The following is a 19203-nucleotide window of genomic DNA, read 5'->3' as shown; positions in this document are numbered from 1 at the left end:
TTTGTTCATGAAATGAAGGTGTCACTGATATGACCAGCATTATTGTTGCTCCCCATATCCAGCTCTAAATTATTATGGGAATTGCAGAACTCAAATCTAAACTTAAGAAGACACCACTGCTTATAACATCAATATCCACATAGAGTTACCACAGCCAGTTTTATATTCTTCGTACCAATTAATTGTTGGGTTCTATCTTCTTCATAAACCTTCTGCATGGTGCTTTGTTAAATGTCTTTTGTAAAACCATGTGAACTGCTGAATCTTGTTCAGGCATTGTTATAGTATCTGCTTCCACCTCTTCTGCTGACATCATGATTCAGGTACCAGCTCTCTCTGTATAAAGAAAAGTTGTTATGTAAATTGCTTTTAAACATTCTCTCTCTCTAATCTTTAAACCCATGCCCTCTAGTATTGCATACTGGAAAGAATAAGCTCTGACTATCTACCGTGACTATGCCATCAGTTCACCCTTTAGCCTCCAACACTCATGAGAACTGTCCAATCTCTTCATTTGGCTAGTAACCTCTAATATGGGAATCTGGGAATAATCCTGCACCCTCTCCAAAGCCTCCACATCCCTGGACTGCACTCTAAGTACTCCAAATATATTCCAACAAAAAGTTTGTACAGCTACAATATGACTTCCCAACTTTTATACTGAACATCCCAACTGATGAAGTATTCCATAATCCTATATTATTATCTACTTGTGTTGTCACTGGCAGGGAGCATTATTAATTAATCAAGTGCAGTTTTCATCCAAAGAAGCAAAAGTGAGACTCCTTGATTATTCAAGACTTCCTCAATCAAAAAGTTTAATTTGATCCTGATAATTGAAATTTAGCCCCCACTATTATTGTCACACTAATTGGTCTAGAATTTCACCCATTCCTTACTTTATGGTATAGCATCAAATTTACATCCAGTGAGCATTTAACAATTGAGATCAATGTCAATGTCCTGAAGAAAGGTCTTGGTTAAAAATGTCCACCATTTACTCTTTTCCATAGATGTTGCCTGGCCTGCTGAGCTCCTCCAGCATTTTGTGTGTGTTGCTTTGGATCTCCAGTATCTGCAGATTCTCTCATGTTTATGAGATCAATGCCACTGCTTTGCTCTTATTCATTCCTTAAGTGAAGACAGGGGCATTATTTTTGGATTGGAAATTACTTTTGGTGAAGCCACTTTTTTTAGTTTACCTTCTCGGATTATTTTTTATTGCCTATAACTTCATTTCCTGTTAGTATACTCTTCTCAGTTCCTGAAAAAGTTTCTTCTGTGAAAGTGCTTGAAAAATACCCATCAAGTACTTCAGTCATGTCTTATGTATCTCAGGAACGCTTTCCTTTGGGTCTTTATTAGATTCACATTCTTTCCTAGTGAATCATTAAGGCTTTTTATTTTTAGAACCGATTTTGAGTTCAGTTTAGATACAATCATTTCTTGTTCCTTTGCTTTGCTTCCGATATTAATGTTTTCAATTCTCTTTTGTGCTTTGTATAATTTTCATTGCTATTAATTGAATCCTGCTCTGAGACTTGCTACCACTAGCCTTGACCGCTTTAAATAAAATTTTATTTTGTTTGTCGTGTCCGGTATATTAGCTTAGGCCACACTACCACTCCTTTAAAAAAATATATGTCTGCCTGGTTTATGCCTTACCTATCTTGTTCTGAAATTCTTCATGATGTCTTTTTCTGCGAAAAGACATCATTTTCCATTCGCCACTAAAATTAGATATTTCCCTGTTGATCAGCTTTACCTTCAATGTTTGCTGGTCTCCTTTGTTATTCATTTAAACTGCAAAGAATTGTGATGGGTAAGAATACCTCCTGCAATTAACATTTGTGCTATTTCATCTGTATGTTTAATATAGATGACTATAAATATGTTTAATTTTGATTTAAATAAATCATGTTAATATTTTAACTCCTGCACAAACAACTACTGAATCATTCTCTTTTAAAATAGCTTTCCTATATAAAGCAGAACAGTTTGACAGAATACCAAATATGTTCACTGAAGGGAGAAAGGAAATGCTTTCTGGGGAAATATGAATGATATAAATACTAAAGAAAATACAATTAATACAGTTTTCAAAGCAAATTCATCTCTTTTTTAACAATGTTATTGTTTCTATTATCCTTCCAGCCACTAGATCACCAGGTATTTGTCACAGAAAACAATTTCAGTGTTATATGGATGGTAATTGTGTTCCATTGCGATGGCATTGTGACGGAGACTGGGACTGTGAAGATGGCAGTGATGAAAACAACTGCGCAGGGAATACGAGAACATGTGACTCGCATTCTGAGTTTACATGTAAAGACACAGGTATGATTAATATCTTAGATCTGCACTGGACTAATCATAAATTACTTTAATGTAGCATTTTGGATAAATAAACAATCCCAGCTATGTTCTATATTCTACATCCTTTGCTCTATCTTCTATATTCTATGCTCTATGATCGAAGGTTGGTAGAGTTGTGGCAAGTGTAAAAGGTTGGTTTAGGTTACATTGGAGCATTGATAGGATGCTGGCCTGGGTAGAGCAGTGGCACATGCAGTTCAACCCAGAGAAGATTAAATTTGAAGGCAGAATACAGAAGTAACAGTGTGGTTCTTAGCACTCCAGAGGAACAAAGAGATCTTGGGATCCACAAAATAGATCCCTCAAAGTTGCTGCTCAAGTTGATATGGTTGTTAAGAAGGCTTACAGGATGTTGGTTCATTGGTCTGCAGTTGAGTTGAAGAGCTGTGAGGTAAAGTTGCAGATCTCTAAAACCTTTGTTTAGACCACATTTGGAGTTTTGCCTTCAGTTCTGGTTACCTCATTATAGGAAAAATATGGAAGCTTTAAAGAGGATGCAGAGGAAATTTACCAGGATGCTGCCTGGTTCAGAGGACATGTCTTATGAGAATAGTTTGAACAAACCTTTCTCTTTGGAGCAGAAGAGGATGAGAAGTAACTTGATAGAGCTGCATTAGATGATAAGAGGCAGAAAACAAGTGAACAGCAGGAAACATATTTTCCAAGGAGGAAATTACTTAATACAAGGGGGCATAATTTTAAGATTTAAAAGAAGAAGGTACGGGCAGTATGTCAGAGGAAAGTTTTCCACACTGTGGTGGGTGTGTGGAGCGTGCTGACAGGGATAGTGGTAGCGACAGATCATTAGGGACGCTTAAGAAACTCTTTGATAGGCTTATGGATGATAGAAAGATGGAGGACCATGTAGGTAGGAATGGTTAGATTAAGCAGAGTAGGTTAATAAGTCAGCAGAATATCATAAACTGAAGTGCCTGTATTGCGCTGTAATGTTCAATGTTTGAAATTATATTCTATATTCTTTTTTTTGTAATTTATTTTTTTATTGAAGTTCATCATCAGACAAACATTTCCATAAGATGTATTTCAGACATTGTACATATATATCATAGAAGTATATATATACATAATCATATATATCACAAATCTCCACAAAGTATTTATCTGAGGTATATACTTATAGAAAAGAGTGGAAAGAAAAAACAAGCAAAAGGAAAGAACTATGTACAAGTAGGGAGTGATCTTTTTTTTAACAACATATTCATTGATTTGTGAGAATAAAATCAGGCCTATGAGGCATTATGTAGTTAAACCATTTTTCCCAGTATGAATCAAATTGTTCCAGCTTGTGATTAACAGATGCTGTTATCTTCTCCATTTTGTAAATGTCCATTGTAATTTCCATCCATGTATTTATGAGGCGGTTCCTTGGAGTTGAGGAATACTTGTTTCCACATGACCTCTATGAATTCTAAGATGATTGACAAGTGCAATGTCAGGGACTCCAGACTCTGTTGGATAAGAGGTTTAAGGACGTGGATGGGTGGATAGTGTGAAAGGGAAGTGCACTTTCTACAGTTAGCACAAGGCTTCCAGATACTCCCAACAAAGAAGTAGAATGTCTCTGCTCCTCTGCTTTGATCAGTCATGCGCCAGAGTTTCCCTAGCAGAGGGAATGGGTAATATATATTTTAAGGAGGCTTTAAAAACAATTTTTTTCTGTTCTCTTAGTAATCTCTTGCTCTGATAGAGTTCAGAGTTTTGTTTGATCTGTGAGTCTGGTGTTATGAGCATGTTTTAACATGACCAGGGTAAGTAGGACCTCTCTGTTAAGAACGTTGACCTGAGAACAGATGATTATCTGACTAATGAATTTAGGAGATTATGCAGGGCAATGGTGGCAATACTCTCCAATGCTTTGAGGTGCCAGTCTTTGAATCCATGTTTCTGAAGCATTGAGTTGAACAGGAATTGCTGTTCTGTGGCAACTCTGGATTTAGTGCTGAGCTTGAGGCCTTGACCTTTAACCAGTCTTTTCAATCTCTGAAGGTGCGCAAAAGAGCTTTGCAATTTCTTTATCATTGGCTGATAATAATGTTATTGAATATGGTGTTCATTTTCGGGTCAAACAGGGTCACAAAGTTATTATACACTGCCAGATTTTTTTAAAAAAACACTATCAGGGAGATGAATAGGTCTGAGTTTGAGGGCAATGTCTCAGACAGAACTGAATGAAGTAGCTGGCCTTGAATGCTAATTAGTAACATGCTCTGGATTGTTGTTGACAAACCAAACTTTGGAATGTTTTGTGCAATATTTATGAAAAAAAAACCAAACTCTCTACAGGTCAGGCAGCACCTGTGGGGAAGGGATAGAGTTAACAATTTCAGGCTGGTGATCTCTGATCACAACTGGGATGAGTTATAAATCAAACATGTTTTAAGTTTCTGAGAAGAGGCAGAGAGAATAAATTGGCTCCATCCAATTATTGGTAGCCTTTTGTCTTCACCCCTCCTTCTAGGTTGCAATTTAAATCATGTTTCATTTCTAACTTTTTCTTATTTTGAGTAAAAGCCATTGACCTCAATTTTAACCATTTCTTGCTGGAGATGTTGCCTAACATATTGAGTATTTATTGCATATTTTGTTTTTATTTCTGAGTTCCAAATCTGGAGTAGTTATTTTTTCAACAAGAGTGCAGTTACTCATAGCAAGGTGCAACTAGCCATCACTGCTGTCTTGGTGTATCTATGAAAAATAGACTGTGGATGATGTACAGTAAATCAATGGCTCACATACAGTAGAGGGCCAGATTGCTCCCCTGGGGGCAGTGGAAATTTCTAAGCAGTGATAACGATACAGGGGGCAGTGGGATATGCTTAGCAGCAAGGGGCAGCTGAAGGATTACAGGCTTAATTTAAGAAATTAATTACAGATTAATAGCATTTGATCCTCAGTACCTCATAATTGATTACTATGATCATGTAATCACCTCATCACTATTCTCTAAGACTTTGCTCACAGCGCATTATGGTTGTTGAAAAGCAACGTAATACAGTCAGCAACACACACAAAATGCTGGTGGAATGCAGCAGGCCAGGCAGCATCTATAGGGAGAAGCACTGTTGACGTTTCAGGCCGAGACCCTTCATCAGGACGAACTGAAAGGAAAGATAGTAAGAGATTTGAAAGTAGGAGGGGGAGGGAAAAATGCAAAATGATAGGAAAAGTCCGGAGGGGGTAGGGTGGAACTGACAGCCGGAAAGGTGATTGGCAAAAAGGATACAGAGCTGGAGAAAGGAAAGGATCATGGGACGGGAGGCCAAGGGAGATAGAAAGGGGTAGGGGAGCACCAGAGGGAGATGGAGAACAGGCAGAGTGATGGGCAGAAAGAGAGAAAAAAAGAGGAGGGGGAAAAGTAAACTAAATATATCAGGGATGGGGTAAGGAGGGGCATTAACAGAAGTTAAAGAAGTCAATGTTAATGCCATCAGGTTGGAGGCTACCCAGCCAGTATGTGAGGTGTTGTTTCTCCAACCTGAGTGTGGCTTCATCTTGACAGTAGAAGAGGCCTTGGATAGACATATCAGATTGGGAATGGGACGTGAAATTAAAATGTGTGGCCACTGGGAGATCCTGCTTTTTCTGGCGGACCGAGCGTAGGTGTTCAGCGAAATGGTCTCGCAGTCTGTGTCAGGTCTCACCAATATATAAAAGGCCACACCGGGAGCACCGGACGCAGTATACCACACCAGCCGATTCGCAGGTGAAGTGTCGCCTCACCTGGAAGGATTGTCTGGGGCCCTGAATGGTGGTGAGGGAGGAAGTGTAAGGGCAGGTGTAGCACTTGTTCCGCTTACAAGGATAAGTGCCAGGAGAGAGATCGGTGGGAAGGGATGGGGGGACGAGTGGACAAGGGAGTCATGTAGGGAGCGATCCCTGTGGAAAGCAGAAAGGGGGGGGAGGGAAAGATGTGCTTGGTAGTGGGATCCCATTGGAGGTGGCAGAAGTTATGGAGAATTATACGTTGGACCTGGAGGCTGGTAGGGTGGTAGGTGAGGACAAAGGGAACCCTATCCCGAGTGGGGTGGTGGGTGGCTGGGGTGAGGGCAGATGTGCGGGAAATGGGAGAGATGCGTTTGAGAGCAGAGTTGATGGTGGAGGAAGGGAAGCCCCCTTGTTTAAAAAAGGAAGACATCTCCATCGTCCTGGAATGAAAAGCCTCATCCTGAGAGCAGATGCGGCAGAGACGGAGGAATTGTGAGAAGGGGATAGCATTTTTTGCAAGAGACTGTGTGGGATGATGAATAGTCCAGGCAGCTGTGAGAGTCTGTAGGCTTATAGTAGATATCAGTAGATAACCGTCTCCAGGGATGGAGACCGAAAGATCAAGAAAGGGGAGGGAGGTGTCAGAAATGGACCAGGTAAATTTGAGGGCAGGGTGAATGTTGGAGGCAAAATTAATGAAGTCAACAAGCTTAGCATGCGTGCAGGAGGCAGCACCAATGCAGTTGTCGATGTAGCGAAGGAAAAGAGGGGGACGGATACCCGTATAGTCTTGGAACATGGACTGTTCCACAAAGCCAACAAAAAGGCAGGCATAACTGGGACCCATACGAGTGCCCATGGCTACACCCTTGGTTTGGAGGAAGTGGGAGGAGCCAAAGGAGAAATTATTGAGAATAAGGACTAATTCCTCTAGACGGAGGACAGTGATGGTAGAGGGGAACTGGTTTAGTCTGGAATTCAAAGAGAAGCGAAGAGCTTTGAGACCTTCCTGGTGGGGGATAGAGGTATATAGGGACTGGATGTCCATGATGAAAATAAGGCAGTGGGGGCCAGGGAACTTAAAATCATTGAAAAAATTCAAAGCATGAGAAGTGTCACAAATATAGGTGGGAAGAGATTGAACAAAGGGGGATAAAACAGTGTCAAGGTATGCAGAAATGTATTCCGTGGGGCAGGAGCAAGCTGAGACAATGGATCTACCTGGACAGGCAGGTTTGTGGATCTTGGGTAGGAGGTAGAAATGGGAAGTGTGGGGTGTGGGAACTATGAGGTTGGTGGCAGTGGATGGGAGATCCCCAGAGCTGATGAGGTTGGTGATGGTATAGGAGACCGTGCCCTGCTGCTCATTAGTAGGGTCATGATCAAGGGGTAAATAAGAGGAGGTATCAGAGAGTTGTCGCTGTGCCTCGGCCAGGTAGAGGTCATTACGCCAGACAACAACAACTCCCCCCTTATCAGCTGGTTTTATAGTGAGGTTGGGATTGGTGCAGAGGGAGCAGAGAGCAGAGCGTTCGGAAGGAGTGAGGTTGGAATTGGAACACAGTGTGGTGAAGTCGAGATGGTTGATCTCCCATCAGCAATTAGCAATAAAGAGATCCAGAGTTGGGTGTCCATGAAGTGAAGGAGGGTAGAAGATGGGAAAAGGGGTCATCGGTGGGGGTAAGAGAGACTTCTCTAACTTCCATTAATGCCCCTCCTCCCCTCCTTACCCCATCCCTGATATATATAGTTTTACTCCCCCCTCCTTTTTTTCTCTCTTTCTGCCCATCACTCTGCCTGTTCTCCATCTCCCTCTGGTGCTCCCCTCCCCTTTTCTTTCTCCCTAGGCCTCCCGTCCCATGATCCTTTCCCTTCTCCAGCTCTGTATTCCTTTTGCCAATCACCTTTCCGGCTCTGAGCTCCACCCCACCACTTCCGGTCTTCTCCTATCACTTCTCATTTTCCTCTCCCCCTCCTACTTTCAAATCTCTTACTGTCTTTCCTTTCAGTTAGTCCTGATGAAGGGACTCAGCCTGAGAGATCAACAGTTCTTCTCCCTATAGGTGCTGCCTGGCCTGCTGCGTTCCACCATCATTTTGTGTATGTTGCTTGAATTTCCAGCATCTGCAGATTTCCTCGTGTTTGCTTTTTAATACAGTCAGCCCTCCTTATCCGTGAGTTCCGCATGCACAAATTCAACCAACCGTGAATCGAGAAAATCCGGAAGTGCTCTTCCAGCACTTGTTGTTCTAGCATTATTCGCCTCGCATTTTGTTCATTCGCTACTTTGTTCCTGTAAAAAAATGGCTCCTAAAAAGCAATTATGTGATCAAAGCAATTCCTCAAAGGCCAAGAGGGAGCGTAAAGTGCTATCTCTCGCCGAAGGTGTGGCTAGAGGACATGTCACAGAAGCATATCCCTGTTGATGGCCAAATTATACGTGAAAAAGCACTTAGTCTCTATGAGCACTACTGTGACGGGGTTGATTGAGAGCAAGAGAAAAGAGTTTAAGGCTAGTAAGGGATGGCTGGCTGGCTATGTAAAGCGCTACAGCCTCAAGAATGTAAAGATCATGGGAGAATTGGCATCGGCTAATGCGGAGGCTGCAACAGCGTTCCCAGAGGAGCTCAAGAAATTCATTGCAGAGAAAGGCTACCTGGCAAGGTTTGTTTCATGATGTAAAGAAAAAGAAGAGACAGCTTCCTATAACAATGTTACTAAATAAAGCATCTGCAATTCTGGAGTCTCGACGTTCAATGCTTGAAGATCCTCAGCCCTCAACCTCCACAGTTCCTGACTTTAGTATTATTGAGCCTCCTCCAAAGTGTCCTTATTCCCTAAACAAGACAGTGTAACAACTACTGTACAGGTGTTACACGTTTTACTCGTCGTTTGATCATTGCTCGCCTCACATCTCATTCGTTCGCTGCTTGTGTTGTGAGCGAGAGGAACATGTACAGTTTATTTTTCTTGTCAATATTCCCTAAACATTACAGTATAACAACTATTTACATAGCATTTACATTGTATTAGGTATTATAAGTAACCTAGAGATGATTTAAAGTGCACGGGAGGATGTGCATAGGTTATATGCAAATAGTATGCCATTTTATATAAGGGACTTGAGCATCCACATTTTTTGGTATCCGTGGGAGGTCCCGGAACCAATCCCTCGTGGATAAGGGTGGCTGACTGTACTTCTGTGTTTGGCATATCTTGAGAAATGTGGACTGAATAAATTGTAAACATGAGAAATTCTGCGGATGCTGGCGATCCAAATCAACACACACAAAATGGTGGAGGAATTCAGCAGGTCAGGCAGCATCTAAGGAATGAACAAACGGTCGATGTTTTGGGCCAAGACCCTTCTCCAGGACACATAAACGTGTTATTTCCGGGCCCAGCCCGCACGTTATTGCCATTCACTACTGTAGTATAGTGGTAGCTAGTACAATTCCCATACTTTAGTTGTGCAGTGTTGTACTTCCTGTGAATTTGAATATGGCGTTCAATAGCGTAAGTTTCAGAAATTTTCCTTTTGAATGATCTTGTCCACTTTCTCTAGCCAATGGCCCAATTGACATATTGCTGCCTCACTTAATGTACCTTTAGGCAGTGGGTCAGATTTTGCCTGACCTATGGTGATGTCATAACTTTCCCCTTTATTGATCACAACGTTTGAAGTTGGACTTGAACAACAGGCAATGGATCATGGTCATTAATCTATAACGAAAGAGGCAGGCCAAATGCAGAGGAAATGTAGACAGTTTCATGTGGCATGGAGTATCTGAAATATGGGTTTATACCAGCACCAAGCTACCAAGAGCAGCCAATGTGCCCGTTGTGAGAAAATGTTTTTTGTAAGGAGGCAATGAAACTGCCCAGGTTCCTAGAACATTTGAAAACGATACATTCTGATAAAGCAATCAGAAACTTGGCTTATTTTCAGTCACTTCATGAAAACTTTCAAAAACAGAAACCACTTTAAAACAGGTTTTCCAGCACCTCACAACAAAATAGCAATGGTTTGCATGCTTCATACAACATCTCATTGCTCATTGCTGAACCTGAAAACCTCATGCAATTGGAGAAGAACTGATGCTGCCAGCAGTAAGAAAGGTTCTGAGTATAGTTTTACATAAATCACCGGACCAAGTAATTAAAACGATTCTGCGCAGCAACTCCTCACCAATGACCTGGACCCACTGCAATTTGCCTATCGCCACAATAAATCAATGGCAGATCCAGTCTTTATGGCTCTTCAGATGGTCTTAGATCACGTGGACAATACAAACACCTATGTCAGGATGCTGTTCGTTGACCATAATTCAGCATTTAACATCATCAATCCCATAATCCTGATCAATAAGCTAAGGAACCTGGGCCTCAGGATCTCCCTCTGCAATTGGATCCTTGACTTCCTAACAGGAAGATAAAAATCTGCGTGGATTGGTGATATCTCCTCTTCGCTGTCAATCAACACTGGCACAACTCAGGGGGTGTGCTTAGTTTTTCTTCCTATATTATCATGTATTGCATTGTACTGCTGTTGCTAAGTTAAAAATTTCACAACATATGCTGGTGATAGTAAACCTGATTCTGATTCTGATTCTGATTCTGAATGCTTCTGTTGCACACAGAAGCCACATGGATCTCAAGGTGAAACTGCCTGAGACGATTTTGTGCACTTTTTGAAACTGATAAAATCCTTTGAAAACTCGAATGCTTCATTCAGTAATCAACTCAAGAATATTAGACATGGCATTACTTATTTGTCAGAATTATCTGCAAAGTTTAATGAAAGCAATCTTTAATTGCAAGGAAATGAGGTGTATCTTATCAAAGTCAAAGCAGTCATCTCCACCTTTCAGTCCAAGTTAATCTTATTTAAGTGTCACATTATCTTTGAAAGAAAAAATACTGGATGATGATCTTGAAGTGTACTGTGCCCATCTGGGTGAGATGCATAAAGAAGATATCCAGATCTTCTCTTGATCCAAATTCCAGATTGGGTAATAAATCAATTCCTGAACATTTGTAATGATGATGTAACAGGAAGGATGGAGGAAGAACTGATCTCACTACAAAATGACTGATCTAAAGCCGGGGTTTAAGAAATCATATCAAGACTTCTGGCTGCAAAAAGAAATCTCTGAATGTTAACTTGCACTGTGGAAAAAGGTCTTCATTGCCTTTCCAAACATCATGGATCGTCATATTTAGTGAAGTACAGTAACAGTGCACTTGCTAAACCTTTTTCAAAGCAACGAAACAGACTGAATGTGGGGACCTGGCCTATTATAGCAATAAAGCCATTTGTTAGGGATTATGGTGAGAAACACTCCGGACTTCCATCTCCATCTGTAGGTAGGCCTCAGCTAAGTCAACTTTACTGAAGTGTTTCCCTCCAGAAAGCTTTGCAAAGTTATCCTCTATCCTGAGCAGAAAGTATTGATGTACTTTCGTTATTGGGTTTAGGGTGCCCTTAAATCACCACAGATCCTGACAGTCCCATCCTTCTTGGCTAGTGGGACCACAGGTGTTGACAGTGGGTTCCACTCAGGCTTGGAGAGAATTCCTTCAGCATGCTCATATGGATGGTATAAGGTACTGGACAGGCTTTGTAAAACTTGGGTGTGGCATTTCATTTAATACTAGCTTACCCTTTGATACATTTGATTTTTTTCCAATGCCATCCTTGATCATTGCTGTGGCATCATCACTTCTTAATTTGGTTTCAGTTGACTCTATTGCGGGGGATGGGACATGTATATGGTGGATGGATCTTCAATCAATTTGTTGTTGTCTCAGCCACTCACCGCCTGCTGGTCCTCCTGTTTTCAACACATACGCGACCAGTGTAGCTTAGCTTGTTGCTTATTGTATTCCACTGTTACAAATGTCATTCCCACAGGAGTAATCTTTTCTCCAGTAAAAGTTCTTAGTCGAATATCTGGAGGCTTCAGTTCAGTATCTTTGAAATGACATTCAGGTTCATTTTGTGGGATGACTGAAACAGCTGAGCTAGTGTCTAATTCTATTTTAATTAATTTGACATTCATTTCTGGTGTAAGCCATATTGCTTGTCTATTGGTAGTTTTCAGATTGTAAATTTCAAGACTACCCATTGTGTAATAGTTCCTTGCACCAGCTGAAAATTAACGATTTGCCATTCCAACAAAGCCAATAACTTTAAGAAACATAACACTAGAGTTTTATTTTACAACATTATTATATATTTAGTATCATTAAGAAAGAAAAGCTTATTATTTCATCCAGTAGCTACTTGGATCAGGAATTCAAAAAGTCAAGTTAATGAACTGAAGATCATCACTTTTCTTGAAGAATCTAACTGCACCAGAGAAGAGTCAAGTTTGGTTAACCTAAAATGTAAGTAGTTGTCAGTCTAGCATCAGTGAATCTGATACCAGGGTCTCTCAGTCTCAGTTCAAGATGCCAGTAATATGCTCATGAATAATGTTTCAGGCACATAAAGTCACTTTATTGGAACTCCACTTTCAACCATAATTGGTGTTATCAATACTGTATTAGAGTAATTTTGAGCTCAGAGGAGCTCACATTTGTTTTAAATATTTCTTCCAAATAAGGGTGACATGGTTGATTGTTGTAAGCAAGGCTGGAGCTGCTAAGAAAGTAGATACTATCTGAGTCTTTTATCATGCTGGTCTACTGTATGAATGTCCAGAGAGAAGCTTATTCAGTTTGGATCAACCAAGTGTTATAGGCAATGACTGTTTGAACAATATGTGCTATCTAACTTACCTTGCTAGTTACTACTGCCAAATATTGAAAATATATTGTCCTCTTTATAGTGTTTTCCCAAAGTCTGAGCAGAACAAATATTTAGCAGTGATTTCTTTAGTGTTAATCTAGAACAAGGGTTGACAACCTTTTTTATGCCATTGACTAATACCTTTAAGCAAGGGGTCAGGTTGACAACCCCTGATCTAGAATGAGAAGCTTATTTCTCCAAGTTCAATTGGCTGTTGAAATTTAGCATCTGTACCACCCACTTAGGATTTTTTTGAGTTAGACAGGAGCATCTTTCAATAGGTATTAAAATATATTAAAATGAAATCATTTTTCATCCTTGCCTTTTGTCAGCCAAGATATTCCCTTGAGGAAACCACGTTGACCACAGCCTATTTTATCACATGCCTCCAAGTACTCTGAGAGCTCATCCTTAATATCGATTCCAGTATCCTCCCAACCACTGAGATCAGACTAACAGGCCTATAGTTTATTTTCTTCTGCTCCTATCCCATCTTGAAGAGTGGAGTGACATTTGCAATTTTGCAGTCTTTTGGAACCATTCCGAAATCAGGTGATTCTTGAAAGATCATTACTAATGCCTCCTGAATCTCTTCAGCCACCTGTTTCAGAAACCTGGGTTGTACATCTGGTCCAGGTGACTTATCTACCTCAGACCTTTCAGCTTCCCAAGAACCATTAGTTATGGTAATTTCACACATTTCATGCCCCCTGACACTTTGAACTTCCACCATACTACTAGTGTCTTCCACAGTGAAGACTGATGCAAAACACTTATTCCGTTCATTCACTATTTCATTGTCCCCCATTACTACCTCTCCAGCATCACTTTACAGTGATCCAATATCCATTCTTGCCTCTCTTTTACACTTGATGTATCTGAAGAAACTTTTGATATCCTCTTTAATATTATTGACTAGCTTACTTATGTATTCTATCTTTATCTTCTTAATGATTTTTTTTCAGTTGCCTTCTGTTGTTTTTTAAAAGCTTCCCAATCCTCTAACTTCCCACTAAATTTCGATCTATTATATGCCCTCTCTGGCTTTGACTTCTCTGGTTAACCACAGTGTGTCATCTGTCCTTTAGAATAATTCTTCCTCTTTGCGATATATATATCCTGTGCCTTCCAAATTTCTTCCAGAAATTCTAGCCATTGCTGTTCTGCCATCATCCCTGCCAGTGTTCTTTTCCAATCAATACTGGCCAAGTCCTTTCTCATGCCTCTGTAATTCCCTTTACTTCACTGTAATACTGATACATCTGACTTTAGCTTCTCCCTCTCAAATTTCAGGGTAAATTCAATCATATTATGATCACTTACCCCTAAGGATTCTTTTACCTCAAGCTCCTTAATCAATTCTAGTTCATTGCACAACACCCAATCCAGAATAGCTGATCCTCTAGTGAGTTCAACCACAATGTGCTCTAAAAAGCCATCTGGTAGGCACTCTAGAAGTACCCTCTCCTGTAATTCTGCTGCAACCTTATTTTCCCAATCTACCTGCATATTCAAGTCCCACATGACTATTATCCAGATCGAGAATGTAACCTTTACAGTGTTGACAATCTAATTGTGAAAATGTGTTATTTTCTGAGTATATCATTTGTCAATCGATATTGGCTTTCCTGATGAATCGAATAAACAAGTAAAATGCATGAAGTATGCAAAAGATGATAAATGACATTGGCGCCTTTCCCAGGTTTAATGGACATGTTTTGCTGACATCAGAATTGACTTCTTCAATCTACAGAAATCTTTTTCTGATGATAGAAATGAAAACTCTATCTGTAAGAGAAGGAAAAACATTACACGCTGACTGTAGTTTCTAGGTCTTAGTCTTGAGCTAGTTTAGCACTGTCATGATTGAGCTGCGGCCTCTCTCTGCAAATCTACACAAGAATGGAGTGAAGAGGTTTATGCATAAAAGTGACAAGTAGTCAAGTAGTCATATATAGAATCTGTCTAAATTTGTGTATGTAATGCACAAATCTGTACATGAATTGTACTGATGAATATTATTATGCCCAGAGGGAGAACTGCTTCACTTCAAATGAGATGTTCTTTAGCCATAGCAAGAGGCTGCAGTCTTCTGAACAGAAAATCACCCATTCACTGATAACAGCAGAGTGTTGCACTTGAAATGCAGATTTTGGAAACAGAGTTAAGAAGTTGCTGTTGTCTTTGCAATACTGAATGCAAATGGACTGCTAATTGTGTATATTTAGAATATCTTTTTTCATTTTGAAGTCTCTTCATTTCTCATTTCCTACTCATTACAAATCTTTTTTGAAATTACTCAGTCCATTTTCTGTAACAGTAACATCTAACCAATTTTCAAATATATCCATTTTTTCATTCGACTCCTGTAGCTAACAGCTAACCAAACTGATTCTGCCAGGTTGCATAGGTTTTTCTTACCTTTCCAGTATAGTTGCCCTGGAATTACTTTCTATCTTTCTAGTTTCTGGTCCTGTCATACTCCAAAACTAAACTATCCTCCACACAAAGGCTATTGCTAGCTCTCCCATTTTGTCACAAGATCAAGAGATAAACTGCAATAACCATGAATCCATGGCAACTTGGCCATGTGCCTTATACACAGTTATTGTTATGAAAGTGAAGCATTGAGACAGCTTAACAATTCCATATCTGTTCAGAAACAAAAAAGAAATTAGTTAAATGCATACCTGTATATTGGATACTGATTCTGAAGGAGAAAGTTAGCAGACAACTGATGCTTCCAAGCAAACTCATTTGATAGATAACTCATCCATTTTGTATTAACATTCATTAGTCAAGATTAAATATACAGTTGATTGGAGATTTGAATATCAGCGGCAAAATAACAATATTGCAATGGAACGGGGCAAACCCAAAAGCAGAACACAGACATGGAGGTAGAGTAATTTAAAGTGTTTATTAACGGTTACAGGGATGGCTGGGGAGCGAGGATTACGCAGTGGAAAGCCAAAAAGCAAGGAAGGCTTGACGGGGAATCAAACCTGGGTCGCTACGGTGGGAACGTGGCATTTAACCACCAAGCCAACAGAGAGAGTAGGTGGGCGGCGGAACGAGGCAGAGCAGGGATGCAGATCAAGGTGCGAGCATGGCTTGAAGAGAACAGCAGGCAGAAGGACGAATGGGAAGACATGCAATGCTCCTATTAACATGGAGAGACAGAGTTAACACAGGCAAACAGCGTGGAACGGAACTTAGAATATACAATTCTAAGCGGTCTAGAGACCGAATTAACACAGGCAAATGGCACGGGTGAATGGATGAGCAAGAGGCGGGCAAAACTTTTCTTAACACGGGGCATTGCTGGAGCTGGACGGCAAACAGGAGATGGGGGAAGGCAACACTTATCTTGACACAGAGCGTTAAATGGAAAGGCAAATAGCAGACAATACTCTTCATGACACGGCATTGCTGGAGCTGAATGCCAAACAGAAGACAGGCGGCAGGCAAAACTTATCTTGACACAGAGATGGAGTTTCACAGGTAAACCTAGGTACTGAAGTAAAACTTAGAATACACCATTAGAAGTGGCTGGGAACGTGAATTACCCCCCTGGCTGAATCAATGGTCTGGCAATGAGTGGATGCAAAACCAAGGTTTTTATGCAGCAGGTTTAGAAAAGAATTAGGTGCTGCTATCAAGAAGGCCAGGAGAACACAGGGAAAAGAGAATTAGGATAATAAGAGGAATTAACAGTCGGGACCGTGACAATCAATATCTATAGATTTAAATTAATCTCATGTGATGAAATAGTTATGAATAATAACATCTTTGAGATGATTACTTGTCAGTTATAATAATGTATCACCATTATTTATAATAGCTAGTTCATTAGGACAAGTCAAGTTGCTTTTTATTGTCATTTCAACCATAAGCGCTGGTACGGTACACAGTAAAAATGAAACAACGTTCCTCCAGGACCATGGTGCTACATGAAACAACACAAAACTACACTAGACTATGTGAGACAACTCAAGGCTACACTCAACTACGTAAAACAACACAAAAACTACACTAAGTTACAGTCCTACACAGGTCTACATAAAGTGCACAAAACAGTGCAGGGCAGTACAATAATAAATTAATAAATAAATAATAAACTAGACAATAGGCGCAGTAGAGGAAAAATCTCAATATAATAATAAATGATGTAGATGTCAGTCTAGACTCTGGTTATTGAGGAGTCTGATAGCTTAGGGGAAGAAACTGTTGCATAGTCTGATCATGAGAGCCCGAATGCTTCGGTACCTTTTGCCAGATGGCAGGAGGAAGAAGAGTTTGTATGAGGGTTAAAAGTGGTGGGAGAATTAAATAAGATCAAAACTAGCATTGGATACAATTTGGATCTCAGTCTCATTACTGATCATACACTGAAAGTGTTTAAATCTCAATAGAATACAGGGGTACATATATTTTTTTAAATGTCAAAATATTTCTTCAATGCCTGCTGTTGTTTCTTTATTGACAGAAGTGTTATTTCCCAATCTATTTTGGATTCAGACCCCCTCATGTGTTCCAAGTTCATTTTGGCTAAGATTTGTTTTGTCTTGAGCCAATCTTCTTTCTAAAAAAATGAAACTTAGGTTTATATTAGGTTGTTTATATGTAAAGCTGTTTAATATAAATTTATATTAAATTTTTACCAGGCAGCTCTGCATCTGAATTTCAAAGCCATCGTCACTCATGTTTTATGCTATTAAATGGATTTCAGTAAAAAAAATCATTTGTTCCTTTTGAAAAGCCTCTTTGTCATTAAGATTTGCATTGTATATCAAGGACATAAATGTAGCTGGAAAGAAATGTCAGGCAGATGTCTTACAAATTTAACCTTACTAGTAAGAGGAAACACATGGCTAAAAATGGCTTTATTGCTTTTCAATGGTATTAATACATCTTTATGGGTCACATTGAAATTGTTTGTGGAAGTTGCATGAAGTAAGATATAAGAGTAAGAGTGGGCTGTTTGGTATTTCATCCTGTTCCAATATTAAACCAGTTCACAACTTATCTTCTTCCTCAACACACTGTGTCCTGAAAAAATATCCAACCCCCACAAATATTTTCACATTTTGCTCTCTTATTTTCTAAATTTAAAATATATTGAAGTAGGATTTTTTGAGCTAATCTACAAAACATTGTGCATCATGTCAAATCAAAACAAATATTCTAGCACCTGTCAACAATTTACTAAAAATTATAAACCAAAATTGTGAGGCTGAAAAAATACTCATCCTCTTTGTAATTTCTATGCTAACTTTCCTCACGTGCAATACTTTCCTTTTAATGTAGAGGACCTCCTAAATAAATAACCCCTCTCTCTGTAAGGTCCAACAGTATTGTCAAAAGACCAAACCAAACTGAAGACAAAAGAACAAAAGGTCAGATGTCCCTCTAAGCTTTGTCACTGGAGAAGATTGGCTTTTGTAACAGAGGCTACTGTGATGTCAACAGTCACTGAGTGAGCTGCAGAAGTCAATAGCTGCAACTAGAGATAAAATTTCTGCCTCCACAATCTCTATGACTTTATAGAAAAGGATATTTATAGAAAAGTAGGAAGGAAGAAACCCTGGCCAAAAAAAATCATATCCATGCCTATAAAGATTTTGCAAAGCATCACTTAGAAGATATTGTAAAGATCTGGAAGATTGTCTTGTGGTTGGATGAGACTAAAGTCGAACTTTTTGGCCTCAACAATAAGTGAGGCCACAAATCCTTTAGAGCACACAAATATATATATAGTTTGAATGCTGATCCTTTAATAATCATGATTTCAGGAAACACAAACTGGTTGTTCTGTGAGGAAGTAAGAGCAATTGTTTTGCAGAATAGTGGGTTTGATTATGTCTCACTGGGAAAGAATTTCACCTATTGCATCACTGTCAATGCCATTTATAGGAGCTCCATGCCGAAGGAAATCAGTAGAGCAAACAGAAATTCCACTGCAAAGTCAAAGATTGAATTTCCTGACACGTGCTAAGACATCCAAAGATGTCTAACTTGCTCTGTTTAAGGCTAAGGCATTTTCAACTCCATGCTACAGTTTTATTTGGAGTTATGTGAAGTTATTTTGAGGTTTTGAAGTTTGAAAAGTCACTGAACTGGACCAAACAGACATGAAAATGCAGATGTAATATATGCCCCAAAGCCACATGAGTATTCTTGAATATAGACAATCATGTGAACTTGGCAGTAGCAATTATTTTAGTGATGGGATGGAAGGGATGTAAGTCATTAACAAATTTATTACATGCCATTCTGGAGTGCACTGAAGCCAGAATGAAGGCTTG

General features: G+C 39.7%; 1 protein-coding gene across 1 annotated transcript in view; it reads left to right on the top strand.

Moving 5' to 3' along the window:
• The window catches only part of LOC140714547 (low-density lipoprotein receptor-related protein 1-like), a 1940354-nt gene that overhangs the window by 1230655 nt on the left and 690496 nt on the right, over positions 1-19203 (top strand). Inside the window, exon 21 of the mRNA XM_073025830.1 lies at positions 2155-2337. Within this exon, the coding sequence (XP_072881931.1) occupies positions 2155-2337 (183 nt within the window). The remainder of the gene's footprint in view (positions 1-2154; positions 2338-19203) is intronic.

The sequence above is a fragment of the Hemitrygon akajei genome, chromosome 2 (genome assembly GCF_048418815.1).
Source record: "Hemitrygon akajei chromosome 2, sHemAka1.3, whole genome shotgun sequence".
Lineage (NCBI taxonomy): Eukaryota > Metazoa > Chordata > Chondrichthyes > Myliobatiformes > Dasyatidae > Hemitrygon > Hemitrygon akajei.
This window is presented reverse-complemented; position numbering and strand designations above follow the sequence as displayed.